Raw genomic sequence first — 20,552 nt, 5'->3', positions numbered from 1 at the left:
TCCTTCAGATTCCAGCTCCATGTTGGTGCTTCTTCTCTTCAGTTCACTCCACTCATTTTCTTTAGGTTTCAGGTCAGGGGAACTGAGATGGCCATGGCAGAAGCTTCATTTTGTGCTCAGTGACACATTTTTGTGTTGGTTTTGATGTTTCTTTTGGATCATTGTCCTGATGGAAGATCCAACCACTGCCCATTATTGGATTTCTAGCAGAAGTGGTCAGGTTTTGATTTTTTATCTGTTAGTATTTGATAGAATCCATGACACCATGAATCTGAACAAGATGTCCAGGACCTCCAGCAGAAAAACAGGCCCACAACATTAAAGATCCAGCAGTATATTTAACCGTGGGCATGGGGTACTTTTTATCCATGTGTGCACCAAACCCATCTGGTGGGTTTGCTGCCAAAAAACTATTTTTTTAGTTTCATCTGACCACAGAAGCCGGTCCCATTTGAAGTTCCAGTCTTGTCTGACAACTGAATATGCTGGAGATTGTTTCTGGATGAGAGCAGAGGATTTTTCTTGAAACCCTCTCAAACAACTTGTGGGGATGTAGGTGCTGTTTGATAATTCTTTTTAGGCTTTCTGAGACTCAAGACTCAACTAATCTCTGCAATTCTCCAGCTGTGATCCTTGGAGAGTCTTTGTCCACTCAAACTTTCCTCCTCACTTCACATTAGTACGATTTAGACACACGTCCTCTTCCAGTCAGATTTGTAACATTTTTAGTTGATTGGAACTTCTTAATTATTGCCCTGATGGTGGAAATGGGGATTTTCAATGCGTTAGCTTTTTTCTTATAGCTATTTTCTATTTTGTGAAGCTCAGCAATCTTTTGCTGCACATCAGAACTATATTCTTTGGTTTTTCTCTTTGTGATGAATGATTAACGGGAATTTGGCCTTTGTGTTTACACATAGTTGTACTCCTGTGGAACAGGAAGTCATGGCTGGACAATTTCATGCTCCTAGTCACCCTGGTGTGCTAAAAAATTTAAATATGAATGGGAATATACTTCAGAGATATTTTACTCATAAGAATTTCTGGGTGCCAATAATTGTGGCCAACATGTATTGGAGAAAAACATTTATTTCATAATGTGAGTTTCCCCCCACTTTCAAATGTTTTCCTTCAATGAAAGGTTATAATTTTGTGAATTTTTTTGAATGAAAGATCAAAAGGATAAACAATGCAGATTTATTTTCAGGTGGATACCTTTGCTCATATTTGCTAAGGGTGCCAATAATTGTGGAGGGCACTGTATATATATATATATATATATATATATATATATATATATATATATATATATATATATATATATAGTTTAAAGAAGTGCAATAACGACATCATACAGTTCAGTTTGTTTCTAATATATCTGTTCCTGCATGTATATTTTGCAATGTTAATATTATCAAGAAAGTGCTGTGGAAATTTTAATTTTTCATATGATTTTTACCTGTATTCATTATTAAATATAATGCTTATGGAACATGGTATGAAGTTGGCTTAAGTGGTAAAGTTTAACATAGTGTTTAACGTAGATGTTAGAAATAGAAAGAGTGAGATATGGTATGGGAACATGCAAGATGTATGTTAAAAACATGTCTGTGCTAACAATGTGTGGAAAGTTACAGCCACTAAGAGATGTTCCTAATATGGTAAAAGGACAGAGGCTTCGGCCTTGGAGGTTAGAGATATAAAAGTGAGGGCAAGCTTTCGTTCTGCAGCTTTCTGTGAGCCTGTATGACTGTCTGACCTTTCTTGCAAGAAATAAAACTTTCGAAAGACAATTGGACGTGTTTGTCTCTTATGCAGTGAGTCGAGTCGAATTTCTGCCACAGCTCAAGACAAAGTGACACAAGAATGCACTATCATTATTGGTACAATAACATACAGACATTGACATGTAGGGAAAGCTTTTAAATGCATGTATTTTCTTAAACATTTCTTCATAATATTTTATAAATTTTAGGGATTTTTTATTATTTATATATCAAAGAGATTTGAGAACTGATATTAATTCAGTTTTGAAATGGGGATAGGATGGAATATTATTTGCAAACTTTTGTTTATGAATAAAGAATTTGCCATATACAATAAAGAAATTAACAATGTACTCAAATGGGTCTATTTTTGTCATCCATATAATAAAAAATAATGTAACTGAAAGATTGAAATTAAATTAATGATTGAAAGAATGAGTAACATTAGTAGAAAATATAGGAGCCAAGGTCGGTTTGGATACAATCATAAAACAGATGAGCAGATTAACAGGATATATTTTATGTAAAATTTTGAAATGTATTTCTTTAGCTTTATTTCAACAAATTATAATACAAAATGTACCACGTCACACGACTTTTATTTTGACATGATATAATGGTACGCTTGTTAACATTTTAAAACGGTAAAGCTTTGTGTTTATTAATACGTAATTACATTAATTACTTATTTAATTAATTTTTTATGTGATTAAATACAAGTTAATATGTAAATATTCAAAGACTGGTCTGTCTTGTTAAAATCCGGAGGTTTTGATTTGCGTTTACAGGAAGTGGCGTCAGAATCCTCGTCGTCATCACGTTACATTTTTGTCCCAGCGCTGTACAGCTGGCAAAACAATTCCCACAAACCATTTTAATATCAAACTACAATGAGCACCAGACTCAAACTATAGATAGTAACGTCTTGATGCTCTAAAGTTTCTGCTTATATTCCTGTTCCGGTGTGTACAAAACAATGTCGGCATCACAAGGAAGCAAAAACACGAACACGGAACCATGGGGTGGATTTGATGACAACATTATCCAGGTAATCATTACACAGTAACATAACCAATGAAAAACACACGATTTGTCTGTTAAACAAGGCTTTTGTTCAGCCTGGCCTCACCGCTGTCGCGGTACTAGCTTCATTTCTGTTGTATCTTGCTTTTTAATTACTGTATTCATGCACCATTTGTGTACTTGAAGGACAATAAGCTAAACTGTGATGTAAACAATGCTGTACATATAGGTTAGTATAAGTTTAGGAGATTTCATATTGTTATTACCATGTTACATGCTCAGAAACGAGCTATTAGCTTGGCATATGTACAAATAACCATGTTATTATCACTGTATCATGTGGTTTATCATCCACAATAACTTACCTACTCCTTTATTACTTGCTATATATTTGCAGTATTCAGAAAACTTTAGCAAATTATACAAAAATGAACCTGTCCTGTATGCTACATCAAATTGCAATGAGTCTTTGTGACTCAACTTTCTTTGTCTCACATGACTGACCCCAGGGCAGCGGCTCGGCCGTGGTAGACATGGAGAATATGGACGACACCTCCGGTTCCAGCTTTGAGGACATGGGGGAGATGCATCAGCGCATGAAGGAGGAGGAGGAGGTGACCGCCGAGGCAGCCGCTACAGAGGAAGACAACGGAGAATATGGAGAATTCCTCGGGATGAAGGGCTTGAAGGGACAGCTGGGCAGACAGGTTGCTGATGAGGTGAGCCAGAGGAAGGGGTTCAACAAATGTGGATCATTTATACTTAAAGGATTAGTCCTGAATGATTAGTTCACTTCAGAATTAAAATTTCCTGATAATTTATTCACCCCCATGTCATCCAAGATGTTCATGTCTTCCTCTCTTCAGTCAAAAAGAAATGAAGGTTTTTGAGGAAAACATTGCAGGATTTTTCTCCATATAGTGGACTTCAGTGGGGTTCAATGGGTTGAAGGTCCAAATTACAGTTTCAGTGCAGCTTCAAAGAGCTCTACATGATCCCAGACGAGGAATAAGGGTCTTATCTAGCGAAACGATTGGTCATTTTCTAAAAAAAAAAAAAAAAAATGAAATGAAAAGGTCATATGTAGGTGGAAGTACCACGGTAGGGTGAAAAACTCTGTCTCATTTTCTCCTCCAACTTCAAAATCGTGCAACATCTTTGTTTTACCTTTTTTTATATACAGGGCGTTTGACTTTGTCTTTACACCCTTGCTTTGTAAATACTGGATCTGTACTTCCGCCTACATCACACGTGACCTTTCCAACATGATTACGCAATGCGTGGCGAATCACAGAGCAGTGCAAGACAAGCATTTGTGGCTAAATAAATTGTTTGTTTTTCTTTAGAAAATGACCAATTGTTTCTCTAGATAAGACCTTTATTCCTCATGTAGAGCTCTTTGAAGCTGCACTGAAACTGTATTTTTGACCTTCAACCGTTTGGAGGCCATTGAAGTCCACTATATGGAGAAAAATTCTGGAATGTTTTCATCCAAAACCTTCATTTTAACTAAAGAAAGAAAGACATGAACATTTTGGATGACATGGGGGTGAGTAAATTATTAGGAATTTTTAATTGGATTTCTGTTGAGCTGTGTGTAGAAAAGATTGCTACTAATATAACTTGTATCTACACAGGTATGGCAGGCAGGAAAGCGACAGGCCTCAAAAGCTTTTAATCTCTACGCCAATATTGACATTCTCCGGCCGTACTTTGATGTGGAACCTATTCAAGTCAGAAACAGGTGAGCGTTCTGGCAGCGCTTTCACAGTATCTACTGCAGCTTCACCACTGCTTCAGACTCAATTAACCAGCTGCTTAATCCACAGGTTGGTCGAATCCTTGATCCCAGTCCGAATGATCAACTTTCCACAGGTAAGGCATTCGATCATTTTATCCTTAAGCAACAGAGCAGGGGTTTGGCAACCCTGAGCGAGAGAGATTAATATTAATAACCCTATAAAGCCTAATGTATCGTATCATATTTGCTATGCAAATTTCTATGGCCTCTAAATGATCAACATGATCAAAACTTTGCTGAAAAACCTGTTGCACACAATCTACTACACGCCTTCTGTCATCTGACTGATAGTTTGATTATCCATACATCACATTTAGAAAAGTCATGTTAAAATGTATCAAATATGATCCATCAGGCTTTTGAGGAACGTTTATTTGTTCATCTCTCAATCATCATTGTATTGCATTGCATTATATGTTTTGCCCCCCAAAATAAAAGCTACAGAGCTTTGATCATAAAAGCATTTATATACCATCTTACTAAGACATATTATTGGGAGATATAGAGTCTGATATTTATATGCAGTTTATTTTAGTCTGCTATACTATTATAAAGATCTCACTGATTTACATTACAAGCTTTCAGAATTTCTTCTCACTTTTTGGCCATATAAATATCAGCAGCTGCACCAAATTGCATATTTTTACTCAGTTTGGGCCTCTTAATAAAATTGAGGTGTTTTTCCTCTTTGAATATGAGCTCCATATTCACCAATATCATCGTATATGTGGCATAAAAGCCTTAAATATTTAATATGATACTCAACTAAAAAACATATATAAACATTAAAGTATAATGTAAAATATTTTTGTTAAAAGATTGTATAACTGTTCTAATTTAAATTAAAATAGATTTTTCTGACTATTATTTCTTGTCAGGCTCTACAGGGTTAATTAACATTAATTAATGTATTTACTTGTGTGTTTTGCATATCTGCATTTCTTTGCCTCATTTTATTTAGTTTTGAGCTGTGTGAAAAGCCAAAAGTGGGACGAAACTGTGTTACTCATTCCACCGGACAGGACAGCACAGACTTCTATCGGCAGATGTTATGAGCACTTTTTGCTTCATTATGTACTTCTTTTCCTTCTAAACCCAGAAAGTTGCAGGAGAGCTGTACGGACCAATGATGCTGGTCTTCACACTGGTGGCTATTCTGCTCCATGGCATGAAGACATCAGGAACCGTCATTGTAAGCAGCGTTCCATACATTTGTCAATGAGAAATTTCATCCAAAATGAAGTTTCATGCATGCTTTCTTCATCAGAAGTCTCTCGCTCATGACTGGTGTTTGTTTGTTGAAACAGAGAGAGGGAACGCTGATGGGCACTGCCATTGGAACCTGTTTTGGATACTGGCTGGGAGTGTCCTCCTTCATCTATTTCCTTGCTTACCTGTGCAACGCTCAGATTACCATGCTGCAGATGTTGTCTTTGCTAGTGAGTGGCTCACATTACCCCTGAAGAGACTATATGACATGCCCAATTCACACTGGGGCTGTTTAGTTTGCTCTGTGTTAAGAAGTGTTTCTTATTCTCTGTGTTTTCAGGGTTATGGTCTCTTTGGCCACTGTGTGGTCCTTTTCATCACTTACAATGTCCACTTCCACTCGCTCTTCTACATTCTCTGGCTGGTGATTGGAGGACTCTCTACTCTACGCATGGTAAAGAAAAAAGGAACGAGGGCCAGAATTATGCATGTTTCTCTATAAGATGTGTAGTCACCCTCCTTGTGTTCGTGTCTTCCTCTCAGGTGGCTGTGCTCATCTCCCGTACCGTTGGTCAGACTCCTCGCCTCATCCTGTGCGGCACACTGACTGCTCTTCACATGCTCTTCCTGCTCTATCTGCACTTTGCTTACCATAAGATGGTTGAAGGTAAGACGACATACGTCTGAGAGCAAGTAGAGCTGGGCGATAAAGCTAAAAATCAATGTATTTTATTTTTTAAAAATATATTTTAATATGTAACAACATAATAATGTTTTTGAAAAACAAAAAAACAGTAAAAAAAAATAGTTAAAATAATTAGAAATAAAAATATGAAGGCACATTTTCCACACTCTTCACCATTAAATTAACACAATTTAATCATTTGTATTCATATGTACTAATATAGAAATACATCGTAAATAAACAGCAATATTTACCAGCACACATTTTTATATAAAACATTTTATGAAACATTCTGATACATGCATGCAGAGACATCTAGCATTTTTGAGTGATGATGACAATACAAAGGAATCACTGAATCGAGTTTTGAATCAAACTGATGAAACAGCAGTTTTAACTGATTCTCTTTTTAAACTAGACAAAAAAAATAAAATATATATACACATGCACTACCGTTCAAAGGTTTGGGGTCAGTAAGATTTTGTAATGTTTTAAAAGAAGTATCTTCTGCTCATCAAGGCTGCATTTATTTGATTAAAAATACAAACAAAAACCATAATATTGTGAAATATTATTCCAATTTAAAACAGCTGTTTTCTATGTCAATGTACAGTAAAGTGTAATTTATTTCTGTGATCAAAGCTGAATTTTCAGCATCATTACTCCAGTCTTCAGTGTCACATGATCCTTTGGAAATCATTCTAATATGCTGATTTGATGCTCAAGAAACATTCATTATTATTATGAAAACAGTTGTGTACACATTTTTTTCAAAATTCTTCGATGAATAGAAAGTTCAAAAGAACAGCATTTATTTAAAATATAATATTTTCTAACATTATAATTGTCTTTACTGTAACTTTGGATCAGTTTAACTCATCCTTGATGAATAAAAGTATTGATTAATTTTATTTCTATCCCCCAAAAATAAAATTAAAATTCTTACTGACCCCAAACTTTTGAACGGTAGTGTATATAATATTATGTAATGATACAGTCTTTAAGAAATTATAATGTCAAAATAAAAACTGCATTAAAGCAAATGCAATATTACCAATCTGTAACAAAATCATTGTTAGCATATAGTAAATAATATACAATATAATCACCCTTGTGGCAAGAACTGTTCAGTCCAAAATACTAAGTTAACCAAATAACGCCTGCTGTAAATGATTTAATGATTTACTTTACAAGCCATCAGAATTTCATCTTACTTTTTGGGCATATAATGCAACTGCATTGCATATTTTTGATCATTTTGATGTGTTTTTTCCTTTTCACGTATGAGCTCTGAATTCTCAATATATCATACTATATGAGCCATAAAAGCCTGATGGATTTATTTTTTTTATTTTTGACTCATTTCAAATGTCAGGCTACACAGGGTTAAGAAAAGTAACAATAGGACATCACTGGAGTGCTGAATTGCTGACTGAAGGTCTATAAATGTATAAAACAAATTTATACAATTAATAATGTATCATAAGTGTGTTATCCTTGTAGAGCAACAAAACAGTGAAATAGATGGTGCATGAGAATGTGTTCAAGGACTTATTGTGACCTTTAGTAATTGAAATTCCCTCTTAAATCTAATTTTAGAGACAATTAAGCACCTGTGTTTTTGGTCCTTTCTATTTTTATCCCATCAAAATGAGGCCAGTTTGACTGAAACTTTAATTTGTCTGAAACATGGTGCACTTGCAATAATTCTTACCTGTGGGTGAACAGTATGAACAAAATCTTATGTCTCACATCTGTATTACTCTACATATTTGTTGCCCTCTTGTGTAAAAAAAACATACAGCAATCCTGCCCACATTTCTGCTGCGCATATTGAATAAAGTCCTACTGCCCAGCTCTAGTCTAACCTGGAATTACCTTTTATTGTTAGCACCAAGTCCACCTCAGAAAATGGATAAATATCTAAAAAGTCAATCATGAACCTATCAAAAATTTGGATGACAAAGTTATCAAAAGCCTAATCAAATGGGCTACTGTGCTTACAGTCAAGATTTCACAGTGTTAGCATTCATTAGTTTTAATATACATTAAACCAAACACTATAAAACATCTTAGTTGATAATTCAGTATACTTTATTTTTGACCGCACATTTTCGGCAGTGACAGTAAAGTGTTGGTAGCGATCACATCACAGAATTTTAACTCACATACTCAAACACTACTAAAACATATTCAAATACTAATGATTTGCATAGCTGTACTAAAATTTTGTTTATTTCCCCCAAATAAATGATTATGTGTTCCCTTTTTTCATTACAAAAACAAATGACGTGTTTCGGTAGTGACAATTTCAGATACTTTTGAGTCTAGCTCAATCAGTACATAGTTAGCACAGTTCTGAACAGTTGTACACACATAAAAACTACATTTTATGTCATAACACCCAACAAAGTTAGCTTAATTGCAGAAAAAAGGTGTTTGGTAGTGACGTTCTTTAAAGTTACACACAGATTTTCAGACTTTTGAACACATTTAACTCAAAATGATGTTACCTATCTACTCTGAAAGAGAGGCTATGAGAGGGAAGGACACAGGAATATTTCCTGATCAGAAATGTAGAAGTGTGGATAAAATCAGTCTTAGCCAATGGAATAAAACATACACTGTTTCGGTAATGACACATTTTTTACATAAAGTTTCATTATTTAAAAATAAAATATAAAACAATATTTTTAACTTGACTTTAAAAAAAAAAAAAAAAAAAAAAAATCAAAATATATTTTTAAAAACAACAATGGAAAAATTTGCAAAAAATGATTTTGCACTAGTTAAAATTTAGGGGTTAGGGTTTGGGACAGCCACCTCCCAATTGAAAGTACCCAATAAATGATGATTTTTATATAGATTAAGCTTATAATTGAATATTTAAAATATTATTATGGGACTCAATAGAAGGATCTTAGTAAACATCTAAAATTTGAATACTTAAATGATTTTTAAATGTGTATTTTAGTTGCGGGACAGCAGTTTGCACCAATTCTGTAGAATGGCACATTCACAAATATTCATTGTCACTCTAATTAACACAATTATTATTGTTTAATTAGCTCGTAGTAAAGAAATGAATTGGTTATTACATAAATAGTTCTCACTTTATATTAAAGGTCATGGAAAATGGGAAAATGACATTAAGTGCTTTAAACCACCGAACAACACAATCGGCATTCGTCGCTGCTAGTTCTTTGACGTCGGCTCACTGTCACGACCTTTACAGGTCTTATTGCCGATTTGTCATTGTTGTGTTTTCCTGTTTACAGGCATTCTGGATACCTTGGAAGGACCCAACTTTCCACCCATCCAGAGAGTGGCCAGAGATGTCCCTGTTGTTGCAAATGCTGTTGTGAATGCAACCATCAAGTCAATAGCTGCACTTGTACAGTCACAGTGATCATATATTGGGCTTCTGGGTTGGTCACAGTCCAGCGAGGCTGGTGTACATATATAGGGTCAGGGCAAAACAAAATCATGGGGCGCACCTTAGGTCTGAGTTCAGTTTGTATCTCATATATTGTTCCTGACGCCGTCAAACGGACCCAAAAGGATGCTTTTAGGTCAAGATGGCTTCACTTCACTTTGGCTCATTAATATGAGACATCAGTTTTGGCACACTATCCCATTCACTGTACACTTGTCTTAATCATTTTTATTGCTAAGAGTTACCTATGACCTGCTAATGTTAGAAGGGTTTGGTTTATTCAGATTATGTGTGGATTCCTTAAGGATGCTGATAATAATAACTGAGATTATTCTTCACAATGTTTTGTAAAACCCTGCTGTCATTAAATGCAGCTGTATGTTTGTGCTCGTTAAGAGTGCACTGTCAATTACTGAGACAGCTAATGACATCACACAACACTTCTGTTTTTAGATCTTGTTGCATAACTTTTTTTTTTTTTTTTAGATATTTTTGAAAAGGAAGTCTTCTTCAAGACTCGGTAAAGAAGTCTGTCTTGATCGGAAGGCAAAGTGTATAGATAAAGAAAAGAAATATTTTATTTGAAGATGAGAAAGGTTGTTATGGTGCATGCAGTCTTTTTTTCCTGATCCACATTTAACCAGCCATTGTGCTGCAGTCTGATTCCTGCTATTAAAGCTATGGTTGGGTGTGAGGGTTTTCTGTGCTCTCTCATTATGTTGTCTTTTACATGTGAGCTTATTTAAAGGGTCCTTGTAAAGAGAAAATAAAGAAATGCTGTTGTCCTTATTTGTGATCAGAAGCGTCATGTTTAATAGGGTTAGAGGTTTGTTCATGATCAAATCCCAAACCCTCAGTATAGGCAGTAGGGATATAACTATAGAGGAAAAAGATGAAAGGTTGATTCAGCATAAGCTGGTGTGGTTAAATAATAGCCACAGTTTTTGTGCTAAATATAGGCTATAACTGATGCTGTGAGCGGTAACAGCTTACTGAACTCACACAATAAAGCCACTACTCAAAATGATTCGATGTAGCCTAATGAAAGCTGCTCTGAGAAGAACAAACTGAACTTTACTGGGAAGAGTTTCAGTTACTGCGGGAATATCCATCACGGGTCATATATACAGTATGAAGCTGATATGAAGATGCAGTTCAGTAAAAATAATTCCTTGCAGTTAAATTACTAAATATTTACAAAAAGGTCACTTGAATCATTAATATAAACTTCTGTATGTGACTGTAGACTGAATAGTCTATTTTCCCACTTTTTTTTTACATTTAAATTAAAAAACTTCCTTTAAAGCTGCTGTCGGTAACTTTTTTGGGTTCAAAATTATCCAAAATAATTTTGAGTATTTTTTTGAAGTGCATAACCAGCCTGTGTTCAAAACTATCTCCTTACCTTAGCCCGATTCACAGAGGTAAGCTTGTAATAATGTTTTATATTTCGGGTGGTTCTGGTGGGTTTCCGCGGGAAATTCGAGCATGCCGCCATTCATCTTTGCGTCATTACGTCACGTCTGTTTACATAAAGAAGGAGTCCCAGCTAGTAGGCTATATTGCATGTGAGGCGGATCATTTATAGCCTTTTCTCACAGCAGCTGCAATAATTAAACATAATTTTGATGGTGGATTATATGGTATGACAAATTAACGTTAGAGATTAGACTGTACAGAAAGTGAAATCTACAGGTAAGGCTAATACACACTAAATACATGTAGTCATGCAATGCTGATGTTGTTAACAATTTCAGAACAAAGTATAACAATAATAATAATTTGCACGGTTTGACATGATCTGAGCTAAGCGATTGTTAGATTTAATCACCATTGGCGGTGTGATTTACTGTAATGCTTTTTTTCCTCAGTTGGTCAGAACTAAAGTGGCAGATTACTTTTTTCAGATTTCATTTTTCGGTGAAAATTCTTATTTTGGCCAATTAAGACCACATACTCAAGACTACAATCTGATTCTGAAGTACCAGTACAGTTTCCACCGGTGCGGTGACTGACAGCCACACATTCTCCTCAAAACATTAGATTGATCCGCACTGAGATGGAGACAAAGAGGCAAAACCTACGGACTGCAGCTTTAACCCCTTCAGACCTCAGGGTTCCTATACGCAGTTTGGAAAAGTATGGAATTTGATTTGAGTTACTTTCAGGTCTGGAAAAGTATGGAAAAAAAAAAAGAAATCAGAGTATGAAAAAATATTTTTGTTTCCAGACTATTGGCTTTATTCAGTTTTCTAATTTATCATACCTGCAAACTAGTCACTTTTTGGCGAAATAACCGACCATCTCTTCCACTTTACTAGTCACAACACAAAATAAACATGATTGAACATCCTCAGGTATGTTGAAAGATACAGTACAACTTACCGAAATCTGTATCATGTCAAATGCAATCGATCAATCAGTGTTTCAACCGTGGAAAGGCATCAATAAAACAGCTTATAAAAATGTCACATTTAACCTACCTCAGAAAAGCCGTTCAATGCCCAAAAACTCATTATTCAGCTACAAAAATGAACTTTGAGACGAGCATTTTGCTAAATATGTGCACACTAGGCTATAGCATATTCATTGTATTTGTAGGCTACTTAACATGTGCTTCAATATTGAATGTATAAATAGGCTATCTTTTATGACAGCCACCATTTAAATGTTTAGGCCTACATAAAAAAAGAGTAGAAAAAATAATTGTCATTAAAAATGTATCATAACGTTATTAAAAAAAACTTCCTTATGTGTAATTTAGCCTACATGTAAGTAGCTTACAAATCAATTTTAACCTAATAACCAGCTGTGGTTCCCTGTATAGTTTACAGCATTAGTTGAGAGAGCTCTCGCGCTCATGCCTATATATCCACCTTATTTTTACAGTTCACTGCACTTTGATATTCTTCTCATTATTTTCTTATAGCGGCTAATAAATCGGAAGTCTCGCACATTCACAGAAATACCTTAATTCCGCGACTAAACACGTAATACGCATGTGCATGCCGTCTTAATATATATGCCGTTACAATCTTTGGTAACACTTGTCTATAAGCTCCCATTAGTTAACGTAAGTAAATGCATTAACTATTCACTAACAGGGAGCAATACATTTGTTACAGTGTTTAATAATCTTTTTTTAAAAATACAACTTTGTTAGGTCATGTTAGCTCAGGTGCATTAAATGATATTAACATACAAACTGTGATTTTAATAATACATATTTAATAACATAATTTGTTCATGTTAGCCTAATGGAACCAATATTTTTAATAGCAAATGCACAACCATGTCAAATAAATTACCATTCATAAAGTTAAAATGTGATATTTTCGTCAAACTTCACGTGTTCGAAGGGATATGACGCTACGACGCGCTTGCCCGCGCGTCAAGTTCTTCATTCTTCACTGTTTGAAAAATGCTCCTCGCGACTCCTGCGCTGTGTGCTGTGACGTCACAGTGATCGCTCCATATATCTGCGCTCGAGCAGAATCTTTCTGATGGTTTATGGCGAGGAGTTCTTGTGTGAGAGACCGACTGCAGAAACTGAGACATAGTGTACAGACTAAACACGGTGTGCAGCTTTATAGCGTCTACACAGTGATTAGGCCACAGTGTCCAGATCTGCCTTTTCAGAGTCTTCACACAGTTCTTCACCGGGCATCATGTCCACACCATCTTTACCCCGCTCTGTGGGCAATGTAGAGAGGTGGTTATGTGGGTTGACAAGCTTTAGCAGCAGAGGCACGTACATCGTGAGGTGCGATGGTACATCGGACGATCAATATGAACAGGGCAGTTGCGGCAACAGGAGCTTGTCCAGGTCCGACAGCCTCGACTTGAGTTTGTCCAGGTCCAATAGCCTCCAATGGTGGATGTGTCCTCCGCTGCCAGGTCAAGTTCCCGTCGAGCCAGCGAAGTCTTCAAAGGTCCCGACTGCTCAGGGTGCCATGAAGGCTTCTCCTGTGAACAAGAGCTCGACAGGTGGGACACAATGATGACCGTTACATTGTTTTGACATGTTACGGTCTGCTCACATTTACTGTTTCTCAGCGAAATTTTATTTTCTGAAATATTTTAGTTGAACAAAACATTCTCAGAATATATTTTTGTTAGCTGGGAAGCACAATGAGCCATGAACTCAATCTCGCGCTATCAGACACACACCCGAAACGCACACAGAAAGCTGCTTCTCAGACAGCATAAACATTGTTCGCTTGAATGGTCAAATAAGCACAAAATGATGTCAAAATGGCTGTTATGACCAGTATTCATGTTAACAGAGTTGGATATGTCTTTAATAAGGCATTGCTGTATTTAATAAAACATCAATGTTTATTAAAATATATTTTATTGGACACACTTTAGATTAGGGTCCAATTCTCACTATTAATTATTAACTATGACTTTTGCCTCAATAAACTCCTAATTACTGCTTATTGATAGTTAGTAATAATTGTTAAGTTTAGGTATTGGGATTAAGTGATGTAGAATAAAGTCATGCAGAATAAGGCATTAATATGTGCTTTATAAGTACTAATAAACAGCCAATATCTTAGTAATAATCATGCTAATAAGCAACTATAGTTCATAGTGAGAATTGGACCGTAAACTAAAGTGTTACCAATATATTTAAATGTGAAATATATTTTAAGACATGGTTCATATGACCTTTGCCATTGCCAGAACTGAGCCTGGAAATGTGTGCTCTTTTTAATAAAAGATCAATTAAAAAAACAAAAATAACAAGATCGTTATCGTGAAATAAAACGCCTATTATTACTTAATATTGTGAAAGAAATGTTTGGTCACCCCTAAGGGACATTTATGCATGTATTAAACAGAAGCAAGGCGTCGTCAGACAGATAACTTTGTATTAACTTTGCAGAAATATTTGTATTACTTTGGATTTGTGACATTTAACAGTTAAATTGAAGTTATGTCATTATATTATTGTTAAATATGAGGTCAGAGATGTTTGTTTGTGTTCATTTTTCTTCCCTTTGTTTCAGAAAAACCTACAAAGCGTAAGAAGATGGAAAGAATGCGTTCTTTCCTCAGGAGCGTGTGGAAGGCTGTGAAGAGTCCCTTCGGCTGCTGTTGTGACAGTAGTGCTGTGGATGTTGTGGAGCCTTTCGTTCCTCCAGCCGATTCCGATTCCGATTCCGATCCTGATCCCGATCCCGATCCATCATCACCTGATCCAGATCACTCAGGTGTCAAGCCAAATAATGGTAAATCTGCAGTCAATATTTCTCAAACATTGTTTTAAACAGTATTGTTGTCTTGTTTTTCCACTAAAGATATCTTGAGGCTTGTTTTCAGAGAATAATAATATTATTTTCTCCATATTAATATTATTTTCCCCATATTCATATTATTTTCTCAAGACAACCAGCACTGATATTTTTAATATAAAAGAAAGGATCCAGCCAGCTCATATATTTCTCATGTTTTTCTGTTTGTTTTTCAGACTCCTTTGAGTCTCTCTATAATGCGGGAGAGATGATTGGATCCGGTGGATTCGGAAGAGTGTTCAAGGGAACCCGCAAATTTGACGACAAAAAGGTAAAGCAATCTTGCTGAATTCTAGAAACATTTGCTCTTGCATGTATCAAAACATATTTAATACAGATGGTTTGATACTCAGATGTTATGAGCTTGAATACGGTTACTGTTATTGAATACTGTTTCTTTTTTCATTTCTGCAGGTTGCCATCAAGCGGATGCGCAAGACTTGCAACGATCTTTACCTTGATATTGTAAGTTGGCCAAAAGCCGAATGTGTGTTGAGTTGTTTCAGTGCAGATTACTGTAGATAATACACCTGTAGGAAGCTTTAGGTGTAAATGTAACAGACAAATAAGCTCTGATGATCCACAAAGATCAAAGAAAAGTACCTTTAAAAATATGAATTTGAACCTTCTTCTGTCTTCTACTTTTCTCTAGCCTGGGCATCCCAAACCTCTCATTACAGAAGTGGCGCTGCTGCTAATGATGAGGCAAGAACCCATAAGCCCCTTCGTCATACAGCTATACGACTGGTTTGAACATCCTCGAAAATTCACTCTCATAATGCAGTTCCCTGAACCCTGCGAGAGCTTGCTGGACTTCATCATTCGTAATCCTCAACTGGACGAAACAACAGCGCGGGTCATCATGCGACAGGCTGTGCTCGCTGTACAACACTGCATCGAGCACGGCGTTTTCCATAATGACGTTCATGCGCACAATTTCCTGTTGAAGAAAGACACGTTAGAGCTCAAGCTGATAGACTTTGGCTGCGGTCAGTTGCTCAGTAGCGATGGCTACGAGAGCGACATATACATTGGTGAGGAAACCTGGATGTAGTGACTTAATGATTATTGGACACTTTGAAAAAAGTTGCTCAATAATGTGCAAATGTCTTGCTTACAGGATTACTGGATTACTGCCCACCTGAAGTCTTCACACAACCTCGATTCCACGCCGTCCCAGCGAATGTCTGGTCTCTAGGAGTGTTGATGTACGAGATGGTGAACGCATGTCCTCCTTTTCGTGATGCAAAGGAAATCACACAAGCCAAAGTTTCATTTCAGAACTCCAACTTATCTAAAGGTGAGCGAATAATATTGATAACATTGACAAACACACACATAAAGCAAAGGCTGTTAATGGTGAAGTATGTTTTTATGTTAAAATACATTCCCAGTTTTTTGTTCACCGACTAGTTTGCCATTCATGTGTTTATCTCCCACAAAAGTGTAAACATTGAGCCTCCCAATCACCATCAAAACATTGAGAGCCTTCAATCTCTTTCCAGCTCAACCTATAGCATGTGTTTGGGGGCGTGGCTACTGTAACAGGTGGAGCTTGAGTGTGTTTAGCCACAGTGGGATCATGGGAAAAGAAATTCAGCTTTAGTTACAGAAGTAAAAGCCAAAATTCGCTGCATTTAATACCTTCAAAGGTTAAACAGGTCATGAACACGTCAAAGTGAACGGGGCATCGTGATGCTACACGCTACAATGGACGCTTCAGTATTATACAGCATCATCCTAATATGTGTTCCTAATATGTTGGACCTGAAACATGCCTGCCGTAAGAGCTGCGTTTTTGATGTTTAAGATGGGGAGCACATGACACGCGAAAGGGGCGTTTGCAAGGTTGTTTGAAAATATGGTTTATTTTTGTTATTCGTTAGGTGCTGCAGAAAATACATACTTCACCTTTAAGGGAAAGATAAAGATCACTTTACCTTCTATTAATCATGTTTCAGATGCTGTTTTCATAGATGGTCATGACTAACTAGCTCTCTCCTTAATAAAATGTGTACAGAATGCAGTGATCTGATTAGCCAGTGCCTGACCCTGGATCCAACTAAACGCCTGACGTTAGAGCAGATGTTACAACATGAATGGATAAGAAATGATCTGCTTTAGATTGGAGAAGTTCAGGAGATTCACTCGATCAGTGATTCAGGTGTGAGGAAGTGTAACAGACAGAGTAGGATCATTATTAGCTTTTGTCTTCAATTCTGGATTTTTTTTTTTTTTTTTTAGTGAGATTTTCAAATTTGTTGATTTTAATGTTCTTGTTATAGTCAAGTCAATTCATCTTCATTTAAATGGCGTTTTATACAATACAGATTGTTTCAAAACAGCTTCACAGTAATAAACTGGAAAATAACAGAATCAGTGACATTCATGAGTTCACAACATGTTCATATGTGACCCGATCTGGCGAAATGAGTCGGAAGTCTCAACGTTCTATTTTAAGATATGGGCCAATAATGTGGAAAAACAATGAAAAAAATTATTTTATTTTTTTTAAGCTAATTTCAAAGAACAGACTTTCAAAAATAATCTCCCAAAATTTCGTAGTCCAGATATTTGAGTAAAGGTATTTAAATGGCTGTTAAATTTGACATGGTTTTACTAAATTCGCTGGAAATGAACTTCTCAACTCCTCTCGTCACTTATGAGCATTTCCCGGTATCCCCTGAAACGTCATTATCTCTGCTCTACAAATATGGTGTTACACGTTGTATAGAACCAATCAAAAAGCTTAGAAATGTAAACACACTGACCTAAACGCTGATTTTTAACAATGGGAAGCCCGTTTCGACTGACAGGCACGCGATCGGTCCAGCCATCCTCCTGTCAGACTAGCGCACCTTATAAAATAAAACTCCCATTTGCGTGTCTCTCTTTAAAAGCCAATAAAAACTGAATCCATATAGGTAGCACAAAAATTCTTTTTGCATACAAAACCAGAGACTTTAAGCTTTCATATCAAGCCTCCAACATGCTTCTGTTGCGTTGTTTTCACCCTCTAATGAGTCTGAGTAATATGCGTTTACAACAAAAACAGCACAGCAGCTAACTGAATACAAGTATGTATATTTCACGTGCTCATAACTTCATGAAAAATGCACAGATCATAAAAATGGCACATCAATATTTAGATTCTCAAGATTAAAACGAATCCAAAATCAATATAATATATTGCGTTGATCACAAGATATTGCTCACGGAATGATTTAACATACTTGGCTAAAAACATGTCTCTCATCTCTCCGGGATGCAGTGTGTATCCAATGTTCCCGGAACCATCCATGTTCGTTTTCCAACGTGGAATAACACAAAATAGATATCATGAATCTCATCTTTTTAATGCATCTAACCATTTTGAAAAACTCCTAACGAGTGCTGAGAAGCGCCTCTAAACCGGAGTTTACCGCCCGTTGGCGCCACCTGGCTGAGGAAAAAATGAACAACAATTTTTCAAACTATTCTTTATAATATCACCACGAAATTTGAACCAGATGCAGCTCACATATAGAAGAGCATCACCAAAAAAGAATTTTTTAGCGATCTTATTGTGTTCCTGAGTTATTCCATGTCAAATAAAAAAAAAGAAAAATTATTTTTAAAAAAGTATATATAATTTTGTCTTTTATCAGCTGTTTCTCAGCAAGAAAATGTCCAAATGTAATGTAATTTATATTTTCTTAAAATTTTAAATGTTTTCTATCAAATGATACCTACCTTTTGACTCTCCTTGCTACAGTTTTGGAGTTATGAGTCTTTACTTTTGTGTGTGTCGCTCAGGGAAAAAAACAACAAAAAAAAACACAAAAAAAAAAACTCTAAAAAAGCCTTCAGGTCTTAAAGTGTTAATTCAAATAAATACTTTCAAATAATTTGAGCTTCAGCCTAGTTTAGTATTTATATATATATAAATGTCTTTGGTCAAATTAAGCTGTAAAATAAATAGTTTATCCCTTTTAATGCAATGGATTTTGAAAGATATCAACAAAAAAACGGGCAAAAAACTTTAAAAGCGATTTTCTCAGGTTTTCAATTTGAAAAAGAGGGCAGACGACCATAATTCAAATGGGTATATCTTTAAAACCATTCAAGGTATGACTTTGACTAGGATATCATTTTAAAGCTTATTGTCTCATCTTTCCATTGATACCAAAATCTCAATTTTGAAATTTGGGTCACTGTGACTCATTTTGCTGGATCAGGTCACATATAATCTTTGTATTGGATTGGAAATAACACATTTTGCTCGCTGTCCTTGGTGGACGGCTCGAGCTCGAGACTTGACCCGAAGCCTGAAGTCCACCTAAGAGACTGGGATGTGATAGACAGTCAGTGTGAAGAATTATTTTGCTTTTCTTCTCCAGGGTTGGACACACACCATCCAGTCTAGAAAAACACACTGGATTAAAAGCAGGATTGGATGGATATCATCCTGACAGGAACTCAAGCTGCCAAACCAGAGATCAGAGCCTGTCCACGTCTGAGCGAGAACATGAGAGACTGAAGACTGGAAAGAAGTCATCAAGTCAACACATTTGCTTTGTTTTAAAAGTCAAGTCATCTTTATTTATATAGCACTTTATACAATTCAGAATGTTTCAAAGCAGCATTATAGTTATGAACAGGAACATTAATGAATAATGTTACAAACAGAATTCAATTCTTCTCTGTATAAATGAAACAGATGAATCCTCATTAAAGTTACAAAAGTTATTCAGTCTAGAGCAGTGAATGATTTTTTCTTTGTCCAGGATTATTAAGCTGCTGTCACTTTAAGACCTCAAATAAAGCCTACTTATATTGTACACATGCGTTTTCTTTCGCAGCTGTTTATGTTCACTTAAGACATAACTGACTATGGCTGCGTTCCAGTTCGGTTTTTAAATGCCCTTCCCTCGCTAACTTCCCTCGGTCTCGTTGACTCGGATGTACGTCATTGCTTACGTTGCACGAGTGCCCACTTCTGGCGGAACCTTTGCAATGGGCTGAACTGGAACGTCCTAAGCCCTTGATCACTTGGATTTCGCAATGGAGCTGATTTATTATTTATTTTGTATCCCTTAAAAAATTTTTAATACAGCATTCTATATGTATATATGTGTGTTTTAAATGTTTTAAAAAATAATTAATATATCATAGAGTTGTTTGTGGTGGAGTAAATTAAACGTGATATGCGGTGATGTCATAATCGTGTTGCATTGTGGGTTATGGAGCTGCCTGAAGTGTACATATGAAGTAGACTCGCTCCCTCGGTCAAAATCGAGGGAGCGAGGCTCTGTCCATATAAACTTCCCTCGTCCACTTCACCAAGTGGAAC

General features: G+C 36.0%; 2 protein-coding genes across 3 annotated transcripts; both read left to right on the top strand.

Moving 5' to 3' along the window:
- Nucleotides 1-2,542: 2,542 nt before the first annotated feature.
- Nucleotides 2,543-10,709, top strand: yipf3 (Yip1 domain family, member 3). The gene is made up of 9 exons (XM_048205553.1): nt 2,543-2,814; nt 3,299-3,508; nt 4,427-4,533; nt 4,619-4,664; nt 5,690-5,782; nt 5,898-6,029; nt 6,140-6,253; nt 6,343-6,466; nt 9,763-10,709. The coding sequence occupies exons 1-9, from the start codon at nt 2,743-2,745 to the stop codon at nt 9,891-9,893; spliced, it is 1,029 nt and encodes a 342-aa protein (XP_048061510.1). The 5' UTR covers nt 2,543-2,742; the 3' UTR covers nt 9,894-10,709.
- A 2,459-nt stretch (nt 10,710-13,168) lies between these two features.
- Nucleotides 13,169-20,092, top strand: LOC125277638 (serine/threonine-protein kinase pim-2-like). Of its 2 annotated transcripts, XM_048206110.1 has the most exons (8): nt 13,173-13,907; nt 14,936-15,157; nt 15,397-15,491; nt 15,635-15,685; nt 15,873-16,254; nt 16,341-16,520; nt 17,241-17,384; nt 19,600-20,084. In XM_048206110.1, exons 1-7 carry the CDS (start codon nt 13,589-13,591, stop codon nt 17,342-17,344), a joined length of 1,353 nt encoding a protein of 450 aa, XP_048062067.1. In that variant the 5' UTR covers nt 13,173-13,588; the 3' UTR covers nt 17,345-17,384; nt 19,600-20,084. The 2 variants fall into 2 exon arrangements, with proteins under 2 accessions (XP_048062068.1, XP_048062067.1); XM_048206111.1 differs by lacking the exon at nt 17,241-17,384 and having other exon boundaries at nt 13,169-13,907; nt 19,600-20,092.
- Nucleotides 20,093-20,552: the final 460 nt, after the last annotated feature.

This window comes from Megalobrama amblycephala, linkage group LG10, assembly GCF_018812025.1.
Source record: "Megalobrama amblycephala isolate DHTTF-2021 linkage group LG10, ASM1881202v1, whole genome shotgun sequence".
NCBI classification, from domain to species: domain Eukaryota; kingdom Metazoa; phylum Chordata; class Actinopteri; order Cypriniformes; family Xenocyprididae; genus Megalobrama; species Megalobrama amblycephala.
Note: the sequence above shows the minus strand (reverse complement) of the source record. Positions and strands in the feature narration are given on the sequence as shown.